The 25,426-nt window shown below is 39.5% G+C and overlaps 1 protein-coding gene across 9 annotated transcripts in view; it reads left to right on the top strand.

The window, feature by feature from the left end:
- The window catches only part of Enox1 (ecto-NOX disulfide-thiol exchanger 1), a 552,470-nt gene extending 528,536 nt beyond the window's left edge, over positions 1-23,934 (top strand). For all 9 annotated transcript variants that reach the window (XM_013506967.1, XM_013506965.1, XM_013506964.1 and 6 more), the window contains 2 exons: positions 4,888-4,973; positions 23,004-23,934. In XM_013506967.1, the coding sequence (XP_013362421.1) occupies positions 4,888-4,973; positions 23,004-23,135 (218 nt within the window). In that variant the 3' untranslated portion in view covers positions 23,136-23,934. The remainder of the gene's footprint in view (positions 1-4,887; positions 4,974-23,003) is intronic.
- Positions 23,935-25,426: the final 1,492 nt, after the last annotated feature.

Here is a 25,426-nt window from a genome sequence, read left to right as displayed (position 1 = left end):
CCACCCCTCAGCTGCACTTTGCATGGTTAAATTCCAGCGTGAATCTTCTGGAAACACTTTCTTCTCTTGGCCATCATGACACCATTGTTTCTTGTGGAACATTTCCTCTCACATTCCTGTGCTGAGTTTTCCTCAGCTTAACCCCTGAACTTTGGGCTCCTTGGGGTTCACTCCTGAGCCCTCTTGTGGTTTCTCACTACATTTGTGATTTCATACAGACCCTTGGCCCTGGTATTTAAAGCCTCCACAACCCGCCCCCTGCAGCACCTCTACATGCATACTGTGCTGTTCTCAATTCACATGTGCTCCTGCCCACTTGTTTCTGCATTAGGGACTTTGCACTATCTGTAGCTTGTACCTGATCTTTCTCCAAGCTTGCTGTGGCTGATTTCTTCTCATCTCACACTTGGGAAATTTTGCTTTCTCAGAGAGGCCTTCAATTGATCTCCCAGTATTAAATAGCACACCACTAAGCTCTAGGTCACTATCTAGTCTAGCCTATTATGTGTTTTGTTCTCTTCATTTTATCTGAAAAATATTTTAATCTTTGTGTTTATCATCTACATTCACCTGTAATAAAAATTCTACAAGAGAAGGCACATTGTTTTACAGTGTTTTCCTCTAGCTCTTGATACCGCTTTGCTGCTGAATGTTGAACACAAAGTGTTTAAATGAAGTGAACAAAGAAAAACCAAAAACCAAAACCACTATTTTGTTAATTTAAATGTTATTCCATTGATTTTAAGTGAGGTTCAAAAATGAGAATGAACTAAATGGTTTTGATGGAATGCTTTTATGCAGGTAGCCTGTTTAACTGAGTCTTCCTGATGAGATTTACTACCAGTTGTACAGATCTATTTTGTATGTTTTTCTGCTTTGAAGGCTCTGAAACATGCAAAACAGCCCAGTATACTGACAGTTTCCTCTGTTCCTTTGATTGTTTTCATAAACTAGTGATTTACAATTATATTTTCCACTCCTTGAAGGCCCATCTGAAGTATGGATACCTCCTACTTACCTATGGAAATGACGAGCAGCAATTGTTAGGTCTGTCCCTTTGCAGATTCACCAATTCATATCAGCTAAATTTTCCACCCTCAGTTCCTAGTATTCTCCTTGCCAAGCTTGAGGTCACTCCTAAATGATCATAAAATATCTACACTTGGGGTTTTGTGGCACTTCTTATTGACTTTTGCATTATAGCTTTCCTTTTACTATTCCCAGTTCTCTTAAAGGAGCTACAAAAGAGAATTTAGCTATTTATTTAGGAAGCTCCTATAAAATGAGTGTGATTTTTTAAAAAGGAATGGAAACTGCATTTTCTCAAATTGACCCTTAAAGATATTAAAACTGACTATCGTTACCTTCCATCATCACCATAGTTCCATAGAAGGACATTTGAATGGAAAAATTAAAAAAGAAGAAAAATAAAGAGAAAGAAGAGAAGAAAGAAAATGATGTCAGAATGAAATGGTAATTCTATGTATCTCAGAAGAACAAGCCAGTATCTGAAAACAGATTTTAGCTTTATGGAGAAATTATGTCTGTCTTCTTCATTTCCTATACATATATAAAAGCAGGTTTAAAGATACAGGTCTTAAAGAATACTTTCATAGACCCCTTAGTTCTCTATCTCCAGACTAAGGATAAACTGGGGACTTTTCTTTTAAAACTGACCTACATCCTGTAGTATCCTAAGCAGCAGGCATGAGACCCTATCCCAGATCAGTCCAAGGTCCAGTGCAAATAGAGGATGGCCCAGAACAAGAGTGGTGTACTTGGCTGCCACCTGCTGTGACTGCATTTCATGCCATTGAGGGTCTTCCCTTGGACTGTCAGCTTCCAAGCATCAAGGTTTACAATAAATAGAACATGAGATTTAATACATTTGAAAACTGTTTAAAAGAGCACTTAAATGTCCATGTGAGCACAACCTCCTAACAATCAGCAGTGCAGTTTGTGGAGTTGACTTCCTTACTATTTTGATTTTGGATACAAGAGCAGGGAAGATGGGAAGTCAGTACAATGTTGGTGGTTGATTCTCATGATGGAGAAGTCTGATTTACCCTCAAAGACCAGCTAAACCATCCATTCCTAGAATTTTTAAAATAATTTTGTAAATTTCAGCACAGAGAGGAGAGTATGCCAGTTCCTTTACAACAACAGCAATTGGAGAAACAGAAAATGTTGCAGGAAGAGTGTACCTCCTCCAGTAACAGTTAGAGGAATATGAATTACATACTTTTCATAACGAGCAACTGTAATTATCAGGAAAACTTGAGGCAGTGTGATTTCTGACATACCCATATGTCTTGGTTACTTTTCTCTCCTTGCTGGGACAAAATACCTGACGCCCAAAATTAAGGAAGGAAAGGTTTATTTTGCTTACAGTCTGTGGAGGTTTCAGTCCATACTTGGCAGGTTACAAGGCAGAATGGCACATGGCAGAGGGCTACAGCTCATGGTGGCAGAACACAGCAAAGCAACAAGCACTAAAAAGGGAGGAATGGCCCTAAGCAGCCTCTTGCTCTCCCTTACATATGCAAACTATCCACCCCAGGGTGGGCGTAGCTCTCACACCTATAATCAATCAAACTCTAAAAGCCTGCCCCATGGCCACATGAGGCTTTTGGGGCACACCCAGACACAAACCATAATATTCCACCCTTGGCCCCTCAAAGACTCATGCCCATCCCCTTATACAAACAGCATTTAGTCCATCTGCAAGAGTTGCCAAAGTCCTAACAGTTTCAGCATTGCTGAAGAATCCAAGTCCCAAGTCTCCTCCGAGATGTAAGGCAAACTCTTAGATGTGAGCCCCTGTACAAATGAAAAGTTAAAACACTTCCAACATTCAATGGCACAAAATAAGCAGTACCATTCCAAAAGGTACAAAGAGGGGGACACAGAGCATTGGGACCAAAGCAAGTCCAAAATCCAGCAGGGCTAATGTTATGTCCTGTAGTTCCATGACCAGCATCTGAAGCAATCTGTGGCACATTGTGAGCCCCAAAGGGCTTGCATGAGTCCACCCCTGTGGCACTTCTGGTGGTTACAGCTTCCATGGCTTCTCTCTTAGGCCCTCTTTGCTCCCTCCTTGCAGCTTTCCTTAGATGATCCACGGTCCTGGCTTTTCTAAACTTCTGAGGTCTTCAGGGCACCTTTTGCTTCACACTCACAGCCTCACACATTGCCCTCTCAAGGGCACACTGCCTGGCCTCCCAGGCCTTCTGAAATCTGTGTGGAAGCCTCTTTAACCTCAGAACTCTTGCATTCTCCATGCACCTAAAGCCAGGGCCACATGGATGATGCCAAGGTCTGCTGCCACCTGGAGCAGCAGCCAAGTTTTCCTCTCTCTTGACCACAGGGGTTGAGTGCCTGGATCGCTGGGCACTCTGAATCCAATTCTGAGGAACAGATCCTCTATGCTGCCACCACATGGTGCTATGTGGCTTCCTTCTCAAGGCAAGGTCTGTCACCTTTGCAGTTTTGAGGCTGCAAAGGGTGGAGATTTGCTACTTCTTGTGATGCCCTCAGGCCATCTTTTCTATTTTCTTGTTCCTTCTCAGCAATGGAGATCTCCTCGGTCTTATCTTTGCAGTCCACAGCTTTACTGGAGCTGCCTTTCTGGCCAAACTCATAACATTTTAAATCATCCTGCTGGGCTCTTTGCTCTTGATTTTCAATATAAATCTGGCTAAAAGCCCCCAACAATAGCCATGCCACTGCCCCAACATTCGACTGCCTTGAAATTTCTTTTGTCAGATTAATCAGTCTGCTGCCGCTCTTAATCTCAGTCTTAGGCAAAGTCTCTGGACACGAGCAAAATGCAGACAAGCTTTCTGCCAAGCCATAACATACATTGTCTGGAGTCCAACAACCAATGCAGTCCTTCTTCCCAGCAGAAACCTCCTGAACCTGGTCTTTACCTGCAGGATTTCTAATAGCCTGCTGGTCTTTGGAGTTCTGACCAGAATCTCCCAGACAGAACAGCCAAAGGTGTTCTAGCGCTTCTCTTTCAGGTGACATCTCTGAACCTTTCCCAACAGTTCCCAGAAGTCATTTCCAAAGGCTCTTGAACCACATCGTCAGATATAGTCACAGTAATGACCCCACTCCTCTGGTACCCAATTCTGTCTTGGTTACTTTTCTCTCGTTGCTGGGACAAAATACCTGACGCCCAAAATTAAGGAAGGAAAGGTTTATTGTGCTTATAGTTTGTGGAGGTTTCAGTCCATCCTTGGCAGGTTACAAGGAAGAATGGCACATGGCAGAGGGCTACAGCTCATGGTGGCAGAACACAGCAAAGCAACAAGCACTAAAAAGGGAGGAATGGCCCCAAGCAGCCTCTTGCTCTCCCTTACATATGCAAACTATCCATCCCAGGGCAGGCGTAGCTCTCACACCTATAATCAATCAAACTCTAAAAGCCTGCCCCATGGCCACATGAGGCTTTTGGGGCACACCCAGACACAAACCATAACACCATATGAGCCAGTTTCGTATTGCAAAGTCCACTGAGAGAGAGAAAAGAGATAGTTTTATCCTTTCAATAACTATTATTTTATATTGGTAAATCAAGCATAAAATTGGTAGTTAAACTGCTTCCAGGAGTCTTTGTTTAGAAATACCTTTATTCATCTCTATATTATTTCAGTCTAGTTTTGCTAACTACTATCGTTGGAGGAGACGAAGTATTCCGTGTGCCATATCACTACTACTTTCTGCAGAGTGTGCTATTATTGGATTCTTGTTGAGTGCTGTTAGCAATGGCAACACCATAACTCAGCCTGACAGCAGTCATTGAGGTTAGATGCATTTTGTAACTCAGACTTTCACTGGCCTCTAAATATTTCTCAATGTTTGTTTGTTTGTTTTTTAATTCAGGCATCATATCCACATTTCTTCATGTCCATCCTTTTGGAGCCAACATAGAATATCTTTGGTCATACATGCAGCAGCTGGACTCCAAGGTAAATAGTTTTTCTTGATTGAACCTTCATTTCTGGAATTTAGCACACTGACTGTGTGAGCTGCATCAGGAAGGCACAGCGTGCAGCTGTTGGTTTATCAGCACATGTCCTGTATGGGGAGCTTGGGTTTGGGCGGGATAGTTTTCTCCTTCCTGCTTGCTTTTATCTTTGTAGAAGGAAAAGGAGTTATGTAAAATGACACTAGCTGTCCCCAGGTACCAAATTATTTGAAAAGCTTGTGAGAAATTTAAGATTACAGGTTGGCCTGAAAATTCCCCAAATCAGGAGAAATCAGATGAGAATAACTAGGTAGACATAACCCTTAGGCCATATTCTCACAGGATTCCATGTTAAGGACTTCACGCAATAGAGGGAAAATCATCTCAGAAAACAAAACATCTGACATGACTCTCAGGAAAACAGTACCAGTGCCTAGTTTTCTTTATTATTATTGAAGGGGGAAAATGACTGCAAAGTTATTCTCACCTGCATCCCTTAAAATTCACACCCAGGATTAGACGTCACTCCACCTCTCCAAAGTTCAGCTTTTCTCATCTGCAAATTAGCTGTGTTCTTAGACCATTGCAGTATTTGTGTACCAAAAGAGAAAGGACAAAAAAAGCTCAACTTCTGTACTGAATCTGAAAAACAGCAAGGGGGACCACTGTTGAAATAAAGTGATGTCTCCAGCCAGGGCTGCCTGGAGAACCCAGGAAGGAAGTGGACACAGCAATACCTCAGAGAAGCCAGTGAGGAGCCTGCAGAAAGAACAGATGCTCCTCCACAGGGCACAGCCAAGTGCATGGCACTCACACCACCAGATGCAAAGCCCTCTAACCCTGCCTACATGCAAGTCTTTCTAAATTTAAAAAAACTGTTTTTATTTGATGCAAATAACTTTCCCAATACACAATCACAGAAATGCCTGGCTTGATACTTCCCCTATGAGATAATCATCTGGAAGTATTTTTCAGTCAGAGAGACTTTCTTTGATAAGCCAAAATAGGGTTAAAGGAGTTAATTATAATTTTTAAAAATATTTTCATTAGCACAGATTAATTGTACATATTAGTGGGGTTTAGTGTATTAATCATAGCCAGTCACCTCTTTTCCTCCTCCCTCCTCCTTAATCCTATTTGTTTATTTTAAGAAATAAAAGAAGGAAACTATATTAACAAACGACATCCATTTACAAAATAGCATAAGAACAATACAAACAAAACAGAGTTACAAACAAAGTTGTAGGAAATTAACCAGGGTTGTTGTATCAGTTATTGATATCTTCAAAGTGGTTTCTCAAGAAAACAAATAGAGACATACAAGATTGATCAAACAGGTAATCATTAACTGTTCCTTTCTGTAGAGCAATAGAAGACAGTCGTACAACTATGTTAGCTATCCTGTATATGCATACTTACATAATTTCCCCTTCTTTCCCTTCTTGTTTCCAACACCCCAGTTGCCCTTTACTTTTGAACATTTTCCTTTCGTTTCACAATGTCTATCATACCACCTAGTTTTTATTCACTCTTTTAGGTCTTATACTAGTGAGACAATACGATTCTTACAAAGGCAAGTGTGACTTATTACACTTATGAATATGGTCTCTAGTTGTGACCATTTCCCTATAAAAGCCTCAAGTTTATCTTTCTTTATAGCCAAGTAATATTCCATTATATAACTTAATCCTTCATAATCATTATTCTACTTTCACACCAGTGTTTTGTAACTTACATATTTAAAATAGAACATGTGGTACTTATCTTTCTTTGCCTTATTTCACTTAGCATAATGTCCTCTAGTTTCATCTATTTTGCTGCAAATGATAAAATTTCATTGTTCTTTATGGCTGAATAATACTCCATTTTGTATTTTCTTTGTCTATTCATCAACTCATGGTCCCTTAGGCTGACTCCATACTTTAGCGTTGTGAACAGTACCACATAAACATGGGTATCCAGGTATCTCTTTAGTACAGTGACTTCATTTCCTTTGTATCCACACCCAGGAGTGAGATAGCTGGATCACATGCTAGTTCTATTTTTGTCTTTCTAGGAACCTCCTTACTACTTCCTATAATGGCTGTATTAATTTAAATTTCCATCCACAGTGTGTGAGTTCTTTTCCGTGTCCATGGCATGTGTTGCTTGTCTTTTGAGTAGTATAGTAGTCATTCTGACGAGGGTAAGGTGGTATCTGGTTACAGTTTTGACTCACATGTCCTTAGTGGAAATGATACTGAGCATTTTTCATATATTTATTAGCCATTTATATTTTTTCTTTTGAGAAGTATCTTCAAGTTGCTCATTTCAAATTGGATTTCTTGATTTTTATTAAGTTTTTTGAGTTTTTATATAGTCTCAATATTAACCCTTCACCAGATGAATAATTTCCCATCCTGTAGCTTGTTTCTTCATTTTATTTATTGTTTGCTGTGAAGAAGCTTTTTAGTTTGATGTGATCCTACTTGTCCATTTTTGCTTTTCTTTCCTGTGTTTTCGGAGTCTTATCCAGAAAAATCATTGCTTACAACGTTTTGAAGTATTTCTCCTATATTTCCTTCTCGTTGTTTCAGAATTTTGAGTCTTGCTTTTAGGCCCAATCCATTTTAGTCAATTTTTTGTATAGGACAAGAGATTGGGATCAGTCTGCATAGGGATATCCAGTTTTTCCAGCACCATTTGTTTGAGACTGCCTTTTCTGCATTGTACATATGTTCCGATGCCTTCCTAAGAGTCAGCTGGCTGAGTTGTGCATGAGCATATTTTTGATATCTCTGTCATATTTCTCTGGTCTACAAGTCTGTCTGTTTTCATGCCAGTACCATGAAGTAGTATGTCTTAAAACCAGGTGTTACTGTGCCTCTAGTTTTGTTCCTTTTGCTCAACATTGCTTTGGCTATTTTGCTAGGATCTTTTGTGGTTCTACATGAATTTTAGACTTTTTATTTCTAGTTATCTGCCAAATGCATTGGTATTTTGATGAGGATTACATCGAATCTATAGATCACTTTGCATATTATAGACGTTTTAGCAAGATTAATTCTTCCAATCCATGAACGTGGGGGGGCCCATCTTTTGTGTCTTTGTGTTTTCTTTTATTATTAATTATAATTTTCACTGTAGAGATTTTTACCTTGGTTTTTTGTAGGATTTTTTTTTTGGTAGCTATTGTGAATGGATCTGATTTCTTAGCAGATTTATTATTGATGTATAGACAAGCTGCTGATTTGGGGATGATGATTTGTGTGCTTCTACTTTACTGAATTAATTTATCAGTTCTAACGGTCTTTTGGTAGAATCTATATATTTTTGTATATACAGCATCATATTATCTGCAAACTGGGATAAATTGACTTCCTTTTCCTATTTGTACACTTTTTATTTCTTTTTTAATTGTTCATTGCATCTGTGACCACAATGCTGAGTAAGAGCAGCAAGTAATACACTTCTGTTGTTCCTGATCTTCGTAGAAATGCTTTCAGCTTATCCCAGTATGGTATGATTGCTATACATTGGGGATGAAATGTTCCCCAAAGGCCCATGTGTGATCCCCAGCCTGTGGTACTGTTGGGAGGTGGTACAACCCTTGAGGTATTGGTATTTCTGGAGAAAGTTTACTGGGGTGAGGCCTTCAAGCAAATACTGGGACCCCAGCCCCGTTTGTCTCTTTGCTTCCCAGCTCCTGTGAGATAGGCATCTTTGCTTTATCATGCACACCCTGCCATGGTATTCTGCTTCACCAAATGTCAAAAGTCATCAGGGCCTAGTGACCATTGGACTGGAACCTTGGGTTAAAATAAGTCTTTCCTCTTTCTCAGGTATTTTGTCATAGCAATAAAAAGCTGACTATGATGTTGGCTGTTGCTTTGCCATGTATAGCTTTTATTGTGTTGAGGTATGATCCTTTTAGAACAAATTTGTTTAGGCATTTTTATCATGAATTAATGTTAATTTTATCAAATGCTCTTTCTGCTTCTATTTGATGTAAGCATACATTTTTATCCTTTATCCTGGTAATGTGATTATTACAGTAGTACAGTAGTAGTAGTTCATGAACACTTTTATTTGTGAACAATTTGGTTCACAGACAGAAGTGTTTGGAAAAATTTTGCTTTTGTTTGCAAAGCGCAGCAGGTGATGAATACGACTATGACCATCTTTCTCAGAATTGTGAAATGAATTAAGTTCATGAACAATGCACTACTGATTTTCATATTTTGACCCTGAAATGGAACCAACTTGACCATGATGTACCATACTTTTGACATGTGTTGAATTCAGTTTACTAGTACTGTATCTTGTTGGTGAGTTTTGCATCTGTGTCCATTTCTTTGTTGTGTCCTTGTCAAGTTGTGTAAGAGGGTAATGCTGGCCTCCTAGAATGAGTTTAGAAGTGTTTGCTCCTTTTCCATTCTACAACATAGTCTGAGAAGAATGGGCATTCTTTGTTACAAGTTTAGTAAATTTAGCATCAAGTCCTGTTTTCTTTTTAAATTGGGATACTTTAGAGTGATTTAATCTTATCACTCATTGTTGGTCCAGTCAGGTTTTTGTTTTAAATTTGGTTCCCATGCTGATAGGTTAGACGTGTCCATGTCTAATTTTCATTTAAATGTTAATCTATATTCTCATGGATTTTACTGAGCTTTTTCTAACTCGTTTGAACTCTTTTTATAACTCTTTTTCTTAACTGCTTTGAATTCTTTATCAGGTATTTACTCATTTCAACTTTAGAAACTGTTGCCTCAGAGAGGATATTTTGGAAGTGTCACATTACCTTATTTTTCTTGTTTCTTGTGTTCCTACATTGAGACTTATGCATCTGTGATATATATTACTGCCGCTTCTATAGGGGGCCTCCTTAGCAGCTTTCTCCCGAAAATGTGTCTTGGGAAGCCAGCTTGTTGCGAGTATCGGCTTTGATGCTAGCTGAGCAGTGTCATGTATTCCCCCTGTGGCTTATTTGCTGTGATTAGTGAGTTTGGTCACAGTATATACTGAGATACACTCAGAGATACCCACTGTCTCCAAGACCATGCAAGAATGTAGGTCAGGCAGGTATGGTGTATGCAGCAGTGGATTGGGGTGCTTATCGTGTGACTGTTCCTACAGTAGAAGTGGTGCCCCCTTTCAGGTGATGGGTGTTTCTGTGGACGCTATGGGCTCTGGAACTAGAAGCCCCAGCAGTGGTGAGGGGCTGACCGCCTTATTCTTCTCCCACCAGTGCTGCATGGGGAGAGGTGATGGCAGGAATCACAGCACCATTCTGTTTTGCTTACATCCAGTCCTGACAGCAGTGTATGGTGAGATAAGCTTTGGGAGTGACCGATGTTAGGAACTGCGTGGGCAGGAGTAGTGTCCTTCTCTGCTGTTTCTATGGGAGTGTCCACCTGGCTGAAGGACTTCAGTGTCCCTTTGTTGTGTGTAACCAAGGTTGGAATATGCAGGGGTTTCTGACCTGTAGAGCGGTCCACATTCAGATGGTAGCTCCCTTCTCAACATGCCTCATGACCACGGCCTGAGTGTTCACTGGGGAGTGTTATAAAATTCTTGAAGTTCAGAGTTATATTTACTGTTTTCCATGTGACCTCCCCTCAAATGGACAGGGAGGGTACAGAAATGCTCATGTTAAACTCAGATGAGATGAAAAGGATGTGCTGTATGATCCTACTTTATTATATTAAAAATCAGGTTCCTCTGGTCTTTCTTTCATTTATCAAGATCATTCTTCCTTATTATCACTAACTTTGCTGGAGGATTAAATGGATCATTGCTTGCACCACTGTTTTGGCATAGAATAAGCCCTCAAGAAATGATTCCCTGTGATTGCTGTTATCTTTCCCTTGCACTGTTGCCATATCTTTCCTCCCTTTTCTGCAATTCCAAGTGGAAGGCCTGTTGAACAGTTGTTTCAATGTGAGCTGAGATGGCCCACACAGAATCCACTGGTTATTTATCTAAGTATTTCAGAACTCTTCTGCTCTCTCCCACTACAAGTTCTTGATCAGTATATTTATAAAGTATCTGTAAAATCATATGAGGTAGGGGGAAAGACCAACAAACAACAAATCTATTTATTTTGGTGGAGTATAACCTCCTGTTCTATTTTTTACCCCTGTAACAGAGCTCAGATGAGATTTATGTTGTGTCCCTCAGTAGTCAGCAAGGAAAGAGAATTCATAGGCCTGGCTCCTGGCTATTAGAAGATAGGCCTAGGGGCTGGGGATTTAGCTCAGTGGCACAGCGCCTGACTGGCAAGTGCAAGGTCGTGAGTTCGATTCCCAGTACTGGGAAAAAAACCAAAAACAAAAACAAAAAAAAAGAAGATGGGCCTTTCTGGAGGGGATTCAGTGCTGAGGAATTCCATATCCTAGCACACTGATACTTCTACGTTGGGTGATGATAAAGGAAATACACAGGGTCTCCCCAATCCCAGACCCCCATCCATTGGCTGGTAGCCTTTCATCTCCTAAATGAAATGGCCAGTAATGCTGTCAAGTCTTTACCTCATGACTTATTGAAAAGGGGCTCTTTCTAAAACTGCTGGGTATCAGAGATTGGACCACATATTCTTTCTGTTGCAGTGAGGCTAAGAAGGTATTTAGACATTTTAATCCAGAGAGCAAATTATTACTGTAGAATGGAATTCCATATCCTCAGTGCTTTAAGCCAAAAGCAGAATAATGAGAAGTTTGCCCTGTCCACCAGGACCATGTCCACATATCAGCTGACAAAGGACTGTGATCCTCGAGCTGCTGGCAGCCTGGCCACCTGCCTCTGGTTAGGATGAAGTGCACATCACAGCCCCTGCCCCAGACTTTAGGTTAACATTGCATTAAAGCAGTAGATTCTGTCCCACTGCCACAACACAGGGAGTTGCTGACTCTAATAAAATAGTCTTGTAAAAATTCTACTTAGAACACAGTTTCCATGACTGTTATAAAAGAACATTTAGATTCTACTCACCTGGAGTCTAGGGAGAGTAAGGAAAGCAGGCCACCCCAGCAGTGTTGCAGTTCTTCTTACACTGTCCCCAAGACATATCGGTACGCAAATGATGCGGAAGGGGAGGCCAGGATTAATTTAAATTACACTGTACATGTAAATTGTATATGGCCCCCTAAAACCATGCAGCCCAGTAACATGCCATTTTCCACTTACATATTATTCCTGCTTCTGATAATGATACCTGTGTGTTTTTCCTTTCACAGCCCTTTTAAAACTATCTACTTGCATTCACCCAGCACTCTTGTTTCAGAAATGTGTAACTAAGTCAAAATCATTCACTCGTGAGACAGGACAAGAGCTGAGTTTAATGGCTTCCTGAAGTTTTGCTGAGTCAAAACTTGTGCCTAGCTACAGGCAGATGAGTCTTCCAAACAGATGACAAAATTTTGACCAAATTTTTCAGACACTAAGCCATGTCAGCCCCAGGGCCAGCAAGCCCAGCCTCTGCCTAGTCTTGACAGCACAAAAAACGCATAACATGGAGAATCGGTGGTTGAACACTGACTGTCTTACACTCAAGACACATTCCTCTGCTCTTGCCCACCTTACAATTTTTGTAAAGAAGGAAAAAATAAAATTTCACACAAAACAATAAGAGTAACAATAGTTAATACATTGCGTTTTGTTATCTTCAAAGTAGTTACTCAGAGTACAAGATATAGGTATAAAAAATTGTCCAGACAATATTAGCACCAATCTTTCTTTTCAATGAACTAAGAGTTACTAGTAATATAACTATCTTAACTATCTAGTATCTTCTTCCTTGTACCTTCATTCCTTTCTCCTTTCCCCATATCCATTTCTCTTTCCTTTTGAACAGCTTCTTCCCATTTCACAATATCTATTTTACACTTTGGACCTTATTTGCTCTTTCAGCTTCTCACACCAGGGAGACAGTATGTGAGTCTGATTTATTTCCCTTTGGAGTATGGTCTCAAGTTGCATCCACTTACCTATAAAAGTCTCAAGTTTATCCGTCTTTATGGCTGGGTAGTGCTCCATTGTATAAGAAGACCACATCTTTTTTATCCATTTCTCGGTTGATGGGCATTTGGGTTGTTTCCAAGATTTAGCTACTACAGTTTGTGCTGCTACAAACATGAGTGCTTATATATCACTATAGTGTGATGTTTTCAGTTATTCTTGGAAGATACCCACAAGAGGAATAGCTGGGATCAATGGGACCTCTATTCCTAGTTTTTTGAGGAATCTCCATATTTATTTAGACAGTGGTTGTACCAGTCTACACTCCCACCAACAGTGGAGAAGGGTTCCTTTTTCCCCACAGTCCCTCCAAAAGTTGTTCTTGGTTGATTTCCTGATTGTAGCCATTCTTTCTGGGGTGAGATGGAATCTCAGTGTTGTTTTAATTTGCATCTCTTGAATGACTAATGATGTTTAACATTTTTTCATATATTTATTTACCATTTGTATTTCTTCATCTGAGAAGTATGTATTCATCTCAGATGCCCACTTTTTGACTGGATCTTTGCAGAGCTTGTTTTTTTTCAATTCTTTATATGTTCTAGATATAAGTCCTTTGTCTGAGGGACAACTTCTTCCTACTCTGTGGGTTGCCTTTTCACTCTGTTGGTGATTTGGTTTGTTGTGCAAAAGCTTTTTAATAAGGTGAGATCCTACTTGTTAATTCTTTATAGTATTTTCTGTGCAATCAGGGTTTTATTCATGCAGTCTCTGTCTATACCTATGTCTCCAAGATTTCTACCTATTTTCTCTTCCATTAGATTTAGTGTTTCCACTTTAATATTTAGATCTTTGATCCATTTTGACTTTATTTTAGTGCATGGTGATAGACATAGGTCTAGTTTTAGTCTTTGGCATATGGAAAGCCAGTTTTACCAGCACCATTTATTAAAGAGACTATCTTTCTTCTAGTGAACATGTTTGGCCCCTTTGTCAAAGATAAGGTGGCTGAGTGTGTTTGTAGTTATGTCTGCATTTCCTATTCTGTTTTGTTGATCCTCAGGTCTGTTTATTTGCCAATACCATGTTGATTTTACCACAGTAGCTTTGTAGTATAATTTCAAGTCAGGGATTGTGATGCCCCCTGACTTGCTTTTGTTGCCCAGAATTGCTTTTGCTATTTTAGGTCTTTTTTGGTTCCAAATGAATTTTAGGAATGTTTTCTCAGTTCTGTGAGGTATGATAACGGTATTTTGATCAGGATTGCATTAAAACTGTATAACAAGTTTGGGAGTATGGCCATCTTCACTATGTTGGTTCTTCCTATCCATGAGCAAGGGATATCTTTCTAATATTTTCTGATATCCTCTTCAATCTTTTCCAGAGTAATGTAATTTTCAATGTATTGATCTTTTAGTTCCTTTGTTAGATTGATTCCTAAGCATTTCATTCTTTTTGGAAAGAATGTCAAGGGTATGGTTTCCCTAATTTCTCTCTTAGTGGGTTTGTTGTTTGTGTACAGGAGTGCTATTGATTTTTAGTGTTTACTTTGTATCCAGCTTTGCTACTGAATTTAGTTATTAAATCTAGAGGTCATTTGGTGAAGATTTGGATCTTCTATGTACAGTATCATGTCACCTGTGAATAACAATAATTTCACTTCTTCCTTCCCTAGCCTTATTCCTTTTGTTTCTTTCTCTTGTCTTACTGTTCTGGTTAGTGTTTCCAGAACTATATTGAATAGAATTGGTGACAGTGGACATCCTTGTCTTGTTCCCGATTTTAGAGTGAAAGCTTTCAGTGTTTGACCATTTAGTATGATGTAGTTATTGGTTTGTCATGGGTGGCTTTTATCAGATTGAGGTGTAAAGACCATCTATTATAATTTTCTGTAGGGTTTTTATCATGAATGGGTGTTAGACTTTGTGAAAAACTTTTTCTGCATCTATTGAGATGATCGTGTCATTTTTCTCTTTGACCCTGTTGATATGCTATATATCATTTTTTATTGATTTGTGTATGTTGAACCATCCCTGCATCCCTGGGTTGAATCCTACTTTGTTATGTGTATACTCTTCTTGATAATTTGCTGCATTCTGTTTGCCAGTATCCTATTGAGGATTGCTATGTCTTTGTTCATTAGGGAGATTGGTCTGTAGTTTTCTTTTTCGATTGGGTTTTTCTCTGGTTTTGGAATCAGGGCAATATTTGCTTCCAGGAATGATATTAGAAGTACTGCTTCCCTTTCAATTTCCTTAAGGAGTTCCAGCATTGGTGGCATTAGGTCTTCTCTAAATTTCCTGTGGAATTCAACAGTGAATCCATCAGGACCTGGACTTTTCTTTGTTGTTAATTTTTAATTACATTTTCAATTTTATTGACTGATATTGGGTTATTTAGAATTTTTATATCCTCTTAATTCAGTTTTGGCAATTCATATGTGTCTATGAATCTGTCCATTTCTTCTGTGTTTTCCATCTTATTAAAATATAGGATCTGGGGCTGGGGATTTAGCTCAGTGGCAAAAGCACCTGCCTGGCAAGCGCAAGGTCATGAGTTCGGTTCCCGGTACCGGAGAAAAACCAAAAAAAAAAAAAAAACAAAACAAAAAAAAACAAATAAAATATAGGATCTGAAGTAAGTATTGGTGATTTTCTAGATTTCTGTAGGATTTATTGTGTGTTCCCCTTTTCATTTCTAATTGCTTGAATTCAAGTTTTTTCTTTCCTCTTTTTGATGAGGTTGGCTAATGTTTATCAATTTTGTTTAATCTTTCAAAGAACCAACTCTTTGATTTATTGATTCTTTGTATTGTTTTCTTAGTCTCAATTGCATTAATTTCTGCTCTTATCATTATAATTTCCTCCCATGTACAAGCTTTGGGTTTGATTTGTTCTTCTTTTTCTAGAAGTTTGAGGTTCAACATTGGGTTGTCATTCTGTTTTCCTGATGTGAGAATTTATTGTTATAAATTTTCCTCATAGAATTGTTTTCATTGCATCCCATAAATTCCAGTATGTTGCATCAGCATTATCATTTAATTGTAGATACCATTTCATTTGGTCTGGAGTTTTCTCTATGACTCATTTGTTGTTCAAAAGGGTGTTGTTTAATTTCCAGGTGTTTGTGTAGTTCTTGTGATTTGCCGTTTATTTCCAGTTTCATTGCACTATAGTCAGATAATATGCATGGGATGATTTCAGTTCCTCTCTATGTACTTAAGCATGTTTTATGGGTTAACATGTGGTCTATTTTGGAGAACATCCCATGTGCAGCTGAGAAGAATGTGTATTCTGATATTTTGGGGTGGACTACTCTGTAGACATTTACCAAGTGCATTTGTTTACAGGTTTTCTTTAATTCTGATATTTCTGTGTTAATTTTTTGTCTGGTTGATCTATCCATTTGTGAGAATGGGATATTAAGTTCCCTCACTATAATTGTGTTACTGTGTATTTGATTTTTCATGTTAATTAATATTTGTTTATTTAGTTGGGTGCACTGATATTTGGTGCATATATATTCATGATTGTTATCTCTTCTTCTTGGAATTTTCCCTTAGTGAGTATATAGTGGCCTTCTTTATCTCTTGTGATCATTTTTTGCTTAAAGTTTATATTGTCTGCAGAAAGAATAGCTACCCCTACTTTTTTCTGTTTTCCCATGGCATGGAGTGTTGTCTTCCATCCTTTGACTTTTAGTCTATGAATTTCTTTTTGGGTTAAATTTGTTGCTTGAATGCAGGATATTGTTGGATCTTGCTTCTTGAGCCATTCTGCCACTCTGTTTCTTCTGATTAGTGAGTTGAGACCACTTACATTGATGGTTATAACTGATATGTATTGGCTTAGCTTTTTCATGTTATTTTCCTTTTGTTGGTTCCCTGTCTTGCCCCTCTGTTTAATTGCTTGCCCTGCCTGGTGGCTTCTTTCTATTGGTGTTCTTGTGTTTGTGGTCTTCATTTTCTCTTTCTGGTGTATCCTTCAGAGCATTATGAAGAGTTGCTTTGGTGGTCATGAATTTCTTCAGTTGTTCTTTGTCTTGGATATACCTACTTCTCTATTGATTTTGAAAGATAGTTTTGTGGGGTACAACAATCTGGGTTAAAGATTTGTTTTCTTTTAGTGCTTGAAATATCTCACTCCAAGCTCTACTTGATTTGAGGGTTTGTGTTGAGAATCTGCTATGATTCGGATGGGCTTTCCTTTATAAATTATGTGTTTCTATTCTTGAGCTACTTTTAATATTCTGTTCTTGTGCTGAATTTCTGGAATCTTGATTATTATAAGTCTTGGTATAGATTCTGGTCATGACTATTTGGCGTTCTAGATTCTTCATTTGTTTGTATGTCAAATTCTTTATCCATGTTTGGGAAGTTTTCTGCCATTATTTCTGGGAAGAGGTTTTTTATGGATTTTGTGCTGTCTCCAGCTTTCTCACAGACTCCAGTCAATCTTATGTTGTTCTTGTAGCTGTTGTATCGATTTTTCATGATCTCTTGCTATTTTTAAGATATATTTATTTTCCTGATCACTAGTTGAAATCCTGTCTTCTAGATCTTCAATCTGTTGTGTATACTTTCAATGGAGTTTGTAATCTCCTGGATTTCTGTTTGGATCTGTTTCATAGATTCCATTTCTTTTCTATATTGGGCATTCATGGTTTCCATCCCTTTCCTGAGCTCATCTACTTTTGTTTATCTGTATCTGTTTTACTCTTTTTTTTTTTTTTTTTTTTTTTTTTTTTTTTTTTTTTTTTTTTTTTTTTTTTTTTTGGTTTTTCTCCGGTACCGGGAACCGAACTCATGACCTTGCGCTTGCCAGGCAGGCGCTTTTGCCACTGAGCTAAATCCCCAGCCCCTGTTTATCTGTATCTGTTTTAATGTCTTTCATTTTGATCATTTCTTTTTGTGCCTTAGAGATAATTTTTTTCTATAGCCTCTTCCATTTGTTTTTTCACTTCTGTCACTATCATTTCAGAAAGTTCCAGTGGTCTACTCAATTATCTCTGTCTCATTGTGTTCTGGACTTGTCCTGGGTGGGATGGGCATTTGGGGTTACATTTTGCTTCTTCATCTTCTCATTTTCTATTTTCTACTTTATTTTGTTTTCTGTATTGATGCTTGTAGATTTCTTATGTCAGATGGCTTTATCCCTGGAATTGAGGCTTCCCTAAGAAATGTCTGTGCCTCAGGATGTCTTCAAGATGTAGGTGGTTCTTTATGTCTATCCCAAGAACCTACCTTCCCAATATAATAAAAATGATAAGTTGCTATTTGGCTCAGGATCCAGTCCTTTGGTACTGGACTATGGTGATGGTTATGACCCCTTACAATAACAGTGTTGTCATATAGGGGAGAAAAACTGATTATAACAGGTATGACATTTGGGTTAAAACAGTACAGTTGGCAGTAACAATAGTCTTAAGCACAGCCTGGGTAACTGGGTAACAAACTATGGTAACTATTAGCCTGATACCTCTAACTTTGGAGCAAATTCTACAGTTACATAACAAATTCCAATTTATACCAGGAAGTTGTATGCAATGATTTTCCACTTAGTAGAGTGATTTTACCCTGTTCTGGGGGAGTGGGTTAAGTGGGATAAGGGGCAGGATAGAGAGATGAATGAGGTCAAATATAGTAGGAGCAAGGCTGTAGGGTAAAGGATGAGCACCCAAGTTTTGGGAAACTGTTGGACACAAGAGGGAAACAATGGAAGAGAAAGCCAAGGAGTATTGATATGAACCGAAAGAGAACAGACAATGTTTACTCACATGAAAGTATCATAAAATCAAGCGAGATTGTTGATGAAAGAGAGGAAGTGGGTTAGTAGAGGAAAACAAAAAGAAAGGTAAGTGATCTAAGTTGTGAAAGAGAAAAGAAAAAGAGAAAAAACAAAAATAACCAGACACACACAAAGTGAAACACACACACACACACACACAACCAGACAAGAAAAGGAAAACCAATCAGACAAACTGAGGAAAATAAAAATACTAAAAATAATAAAATTCCCCTGGTGTCTACAGTTCTGTAGTAGGTCCAAGTTAGATCCCAAAATTGTGTAACCAAATTTGCAGGTGGATTTGTTCTGGGGCTGATCTTAGCCTCTGGATGTGGGATAGGACTTGTCTTCTGTTGCTGGGCTTCTCCCCAGCCCTTAAGTAATAAAAATAGCAGCCCACTGGTCCACTTCTGTTCTGCATATCTGTGTGCCAAACCACAAGGCTGGTTCACCTAACCCATCAACTGCTGGCTCATATTGCCACTGCTGCTTCGGACTTTTCCATGCTGCTAGTCCCGCCTACCCACTGTGTGCACTCCAGCTGAGGTCCTACTGTGTTGCTGGTGTTCTGCTGCTGCCAGGGCCCTGCTGAGTCATTGCTGGCATTTCCACGGGCTGCCAGGGCCTTGCTGAGGAGTCCTTACATATTCTTTAGAGGGTTGTGACTCAGTTCTCCATGTGTCCCTCTGGATACCTGTAGTCTCTTTCATTACACCCATAGAGTGAGAAATTTTATTCTGAAAACCAGACAGCATAAAGTGCCTAGAGATGCTGAAGGGGTCGCAGGACCTGCCACTGTGAATGACACCCTGTGTTCATGTGCACGTGTGTACTCACCGCCAGGGACACCCGTTTGCATGTGTGTAGTGAAAGTATACCTCTGGAGCCTAAATCTAAACATCGTAAATCCTGCCTTAATTGTATAGCATTCTTTTCCAGACTGTGACAGGGTGATAGTAGTGGGTGAAATGCTCTCTGTTGCTGGGTGGCTGCCCTCCCCTGCTGCAAGCACCTTCTTCTTCCTTTCAGCTGGAGCCTGGGCTCTGGTAAGAAAACAGCACAAAAACAAGATGGTCTTCCGTGTCAGCACATGCTAGCCGAGGCTCCCCATCATTCGACCACTGTTCCCCTGAATGGTTCACGTGGGGGTGCTCAAGCATCAGCATATAATATGCACCAGCCACTGAGCTGGGGATTTTCAGGGTTTTGCTGTTAATGTGGACATCCTTCTGAAAGTGGTTTTACCACACAAGACCTCTACCCTCCTTCCGCAGTTCCCGCCCGGTGGCATTCATCCACATGCACAGAGGCGTGAGCAGGGAGATGGTTTCTGGTCCTCGTGGTCTAGTCACTGGTGCTTACAGAAGTTAGTTAGCATCCATAGTTAAAGACACCACAGCCACACTGCCCAACCGGAGCTCTGCCCCCGCGCTCCTTCCCTGGGTTACCCTGCACAAGTCTCATAATGTTTCTGGACCTTAGTTTCCCCATTTATAAAACCATCCCAATCTGCTGAGAATGAAGTAAGAATCAAAGACTATATTTTCAGAGAATTCTGGTCAGGAAAACATTCTCTGTGACGATGAGTTGTTAGACCTCTCAAAACCAGCTGCAGGACTGCCAGATGGGCTTGCCTGGCCTGCCTCTACTGCCGCCTGCATAGACCCTATCTTCCAATATTTATTTTACCCACAACAATGCAGCTGTTTCTCTCCCTTGTGAGAGTAGCCCAAGGCACCTTCCCTGCTTTTTACACTGGAAGCTAGCAGCTGGTGGATCCTCTGACCTCACTCATTCTGTCTGCTTTGCTGTGACCTGTGCTTGACCTGGGGAAGATGGCTCATCCCATGGGAGGCACCGGAGTTTGACTCAAGACTGCTACGCACTGTTGATGCCCTGTGCCTCCTTCCTCCAAAGGAGGGTGACAACCTCATTAAGCTTAGAGAAACCACCTCCGATTGAAAAAAAACAAAACTAGAAGTAATTGGAGTTTTTACCAGGAAGAAATGATAAATGAGGCAATAGATATGCTTAACCTGATATAAACATTGCATAAGGTATACTTGTATCTTATAGCTAAGCATCACATTACCATTTATATGTACAGTCTCCTATGTTTTTATATGACCATTAAAAAGTACATTGAAAATGACCCCATGGTCCAGCTAAAAGCTGAGTTGACCACATACCTCTCTGCACTTGTCACATTTGGTTTCCAAATACAAAGCTTGATCCACCTCATACAAAACTTTGGTGGTAGAGTGCTGTTTTCATCCTTCTGTATGGAGGTGGACACAGACAGGTATTGCTTGTCCCCAGCAGCATGCCATTACACACGTTAATCCTCACAATTACATTGAGAGGGGTACCATTTCCCTTACACACATGAAGAAACAGAGCATGACCAATTCCCTGATCTGCCCGGGGGGACATAGCTTGAGGCCTGGCTTAGAATAAAATCCAAGCCTGTTTAAGTCTCCATGATTATGTGGGGTGCTTGTTAAAAACATTATCTGGGCTGCATCCCAGATGGCTAACCCAGGGCCTGCAGAGGAGCTGGGGAAGCTACTCTTTTAAAAGTGCCCCAGGGGCTTTTTGTCTGGGAAGAACACACTCTGCCGCGGCCGAGTTGGGGCCTGGGAGGCTTTGAGTGGACCAGTGCACAGGTCCACTGAGTCACTCTCCCGAGCTCTGCCTCTGATGAGATGCTGAACCCCAGCAGCCCAGTCTCCCAGGGCTGCAGGGGGTGAACTGAGAATGAGCAGAAGATGCTCTGCACAGTGCCTGTGGAAAGAAGTACTTGGCAGACTCGTCGTGACCCTGTCAGGGATCTGTTTAACAGCTTTTGTGGGTGGACTTGGGACTCTATTATGCCTTCTACTACGGTTTTGTGGAAAAATGCACTCAGATGTCAAAATAATCTACTCAAAAGTTTTAGAATGCAGTTAATCTCAACTTTCAGCATTCTCTCAATTTAAATGAAGTTTTTCTATTATAGGCCTAAAAATATTGAATATATGTGAAATATTTTCCATGTGAACATTAAACACAGTTGATTCGGCTTTCTGGTCTGCTTGGTATCTCTTTAGTGAGTCTTAATCTTGGTAAATTGAAAGTGTAAACTTCAAAATTACATCTCTACAGTGATTATCCATGAAAAGATATAAAAGTTCTGATTCACCGAGCATTTCTATGTGCCCAGATCTGTGCTAAGCCAATAGTTTTCACACCGTACTTATTAAATGTTATACCCATTTGCTTAGGCTTAAATCTTTGTGAGGGCCGTTTAGCTTATAACAATAATAGAGCAGGATTCAAACAGAATCTCCGACCCCAAATTAGTCACTTGGCTACATGAGAGCTCCAGACACACAACAGATTAGGCTGCAAACAGAAAAACAAGAGCCATGCTTTATTAGGACAGATGGAATTGTGGGCTATTTAGTTACTTAAAACAAAAGGAGCTATTGGTATAAAAATTCCTGTAAATATTTCTGAGAAGATATATTGCACTAAAATTTTACCTGGGTTTTATAACTAGATGCTAAGATTTTTATTGCTTCAGACTTAATGATTTTGTTTTCTGTCCTAAACCTTCATAATCTCTGGTTTCTGTGAAATTAAAAGAAGAGACTGGGTGTGCTGGTACATGCCTATAATCCCAGAACTTGGGAGGCTGGGGCAGGAGGATCATTTTGAGTTTGAGACCAGCCTGGGCTACAAAGTGAGCTAATGGCCGGCCTGAACCGCACAGTGAGACTCTGTCTCAAAAAGACAAAAAAAAAAAAAAAAGGAAAAGGTGTTTAAATGGCAAGAAATCCACTCAAAAGGCCTCTGCTCTTCTCTGAGTTAGAGAAAATCTCTGCCCTCCCTAGATGAGTTTGACGGTCCTGGTAACAGGGAGTTTGCTCTGGACCCTTGTGTATCGGGGAGGGCTGTTCAAGCCTGGCTCTGCCTGTACTGCAGCCATCCTCGTGAGGAGCAGACCCAGAGCCTTTGTCCATTCACTCGTGCTCTACCCTTGCAGTTGCTCAGCAAGTGGCATCCTCACATTCATACACTTTCATAAGGACCTTGCCTGACAGCCAAGTAGAAAACTAAATGTTTAGGGGCTGGGGATTTAGCTCAGCGGCAAAGCGCCTGCCTGGCAAGTGCAAGGTCGCGAGTTCGGTTCCTGGTACCAGAGAAAAACCATAAAAAAAAAAAAAAAAGAAAAGAAAACTAAATGTTTATCTTACTGCAAAAGGTCCCCCTTACCCAACCCTGCTTTAAGACGAGCTCCTTTCCCACAAGTGACTTCTTTCTCACAGATATCTGCCAGCGAAATCGAAATGCTTTTGATGAGGCTGCCGCGCATGTTCAAGCAGGAGTTCACAGGTGTGGGAGCAACGCTGGAAAAGAGATGGAAGTTGTGTGCCTTTGAAGGAATTAAAACCACCTAACTGTGAAGAGCAGGACATCTCTGGAATTGAAACAGTCTGAACCTGGCTAGGGCTATGCAGTGTGAGAGGAGGGTTAGGGTTGTCCAATGCAGGACTTGTGCAGAGCCATCAAAGCTTGACTTCAGTTACATCTGTGGTGTTCTCTTGTGAGTGGACATGTAATTGTGTACCAGTTCCTTAAATGAAACAAAGCTTCATACTGTGACAGATCTGTTTCCTATGAAAACCAAGCAGTGATTCCACAGGCATAATGATGGCAGAATCTTAAAATAGGCTACATTTGCAAATAGCTCACCAAGCAAAATATTCAAAGTTAATGATGGTGTTGCGATGGTGGTTGCTAGGCTACAGAGTTGTGTGTAATGTATAGCTGAGATCATTAAGTGACATTTCCTGAAAAGTCTTTCTGTTTTAGTTTAAAAAAAAAAAAACAGTGAGGAGTAATACCAAAAGAAACTTGAATATGTGTCTGAACAGTTATTGTATTTTATAAATTAAGTAATATGCTGTGCCAGGGACTTTTGCCTTTTTGAGGAGGCGGAAACTATGATTGGACTCCTTGAGAATGCTTTATCAAGAATATTATTTTTCTAATGTAACAATTCTCCATCATAAGTTCTTTTAACATGGACTGCATAACAATTTTCATAAGATGTAAATAAAGAAGACTAGTGCTACTGTCTTGTACTTGGTATGTAACATTCAGGTTTCTGCATCAAAATAAGCATTGAGTAAATATTCCTGTTACAAATTTTATAGCAAAGATATTAATTTTTTTCAATAAATATGACTTCTACCATCTTGGTTTTCCAAATTATTTAATATAATTTAGTTATTCTTTAAGAAATCTTTTTCTCATTATTTAGTACCTTCTTATATGCACTGTAAATTATTAAATATATAATGACACTAAAAGACAAAACATTATTTCAGATAATATATTGGAGTGTGGACAGTATCAATAAAAGACATTATGCAGTATTAGAGTAGATTCTATTTAAAATATTAGGACAGCATTCAAATATAATCATCATAAGTTTTACCTTTTTTGTGTCTTCATGGCCAGGTATTAAGTAGCCAATTGGTTAATTTCATTATACTTTGAATTTACTTAGTTGTCTATTTGCTAGAAAACACACAAATTAGAAAGCAATTAAGAAACTCAGACACAGACCAACAACTTAGACAAGACTTGCATTTCCCATCTTTAATAACAAGTAGATTATCATTTTAAGTTGTCTCCCTTTCCTGCTTTTTCACATAAAATCACAAAAAGACAAGTATTCAAGATATTAATTTTAAATGGAACAGTTTTTAGAAAGACAGCTGAATGGAGATTGTTCTTTGAAATTATGAAAAGATTTTCATAATTTTCTATTGGACATTATTGTTATCAAGTTATTTTTATTGAACTCTGAAAAATTAGGGTACTTCTTATAAGTCCCATACGTACATGTTCATTTTGCTCAGACTCATTGCTAATACTATGAGTACAGGGATGAATAAAAACATACTCTCCTAATGTGTTCAGAGTCCAGTGGGAAGAAGTATTTTCATAAAAGTTCCTTGATGATGTGATTGGGGGAGCACTAAAGACCTGATCAGGAGTCAAATTTAATAGAAATGTCATGGTAAACACCAGAGGCTTCCCCTACTATCTCCTAATTCCACAACCATCACCATCCTGACGCATTTCTACAGTACATGGCTGCAACAAGTATGTGACAATCAGAAAGTAGGAGACATCATTTATAGATAATGTTGTTATAAAATAGAAGAATTAGGGCCTGGGATATAGGTCAGTGGCACAAGCACCTTCCTGGCAAGCACAAGGTCCTGAGTTTGAGTCCCAGTACCAAAAAAAAAAAAAAAAAAAAAAATAGAAGAACTAAGAAGTTTATCTAAAAAGCAATGACAAAAAAAGAATGCATTAAAGTACCTAGTTATAAAGACATAAATTCAGTAAGCACGACATGTTACGGCTTAAATACAAAGTGTTGGACACCTGAACTGAAACTTACTCCACAGCGCACCTGTCTGCTCAGAGGTGAAGCCTGGAGAAGCGATCATGAGGGCACTGACCCCGTCCTGACGAACTATGGATGCGTTTACAGGTGGGAAAGCTAGTAGGAGCAGGGACCCAGTTGGAGGAAGTATGCCTTGCCCTTTCTCGCTCTCTCTCTCTCCCCCCTCTTGCTCTCGCTCTCTCCCTCCCCCTCCCCCTCACTCCACTCCTCACTTTCAGCTTTTCAGCTGCCAAGAGATGAACATTTTTGCTCCACCATACCCTT

This window comes from Chinchilla lanigera, unplaced genomic scaffold, assembly GCF_000276665.1.
Source record: "Chinchilla lanigera isolate Chin_1 unplaced genomic scaffold, ChiLan1.0 scaffold00117, whole genome shotgun sequence".
Classification (NCBI taxonomy): domain Eukaryota; kingdom Metazoa; phylum Chordata; class Mammalia; order Rodentia; family Chinchillidae; genus Chinchilla; species Chinchilla lanigera.
This window is presented reverse-complemented; position numbering and strand designations above follow the sequence as displayed.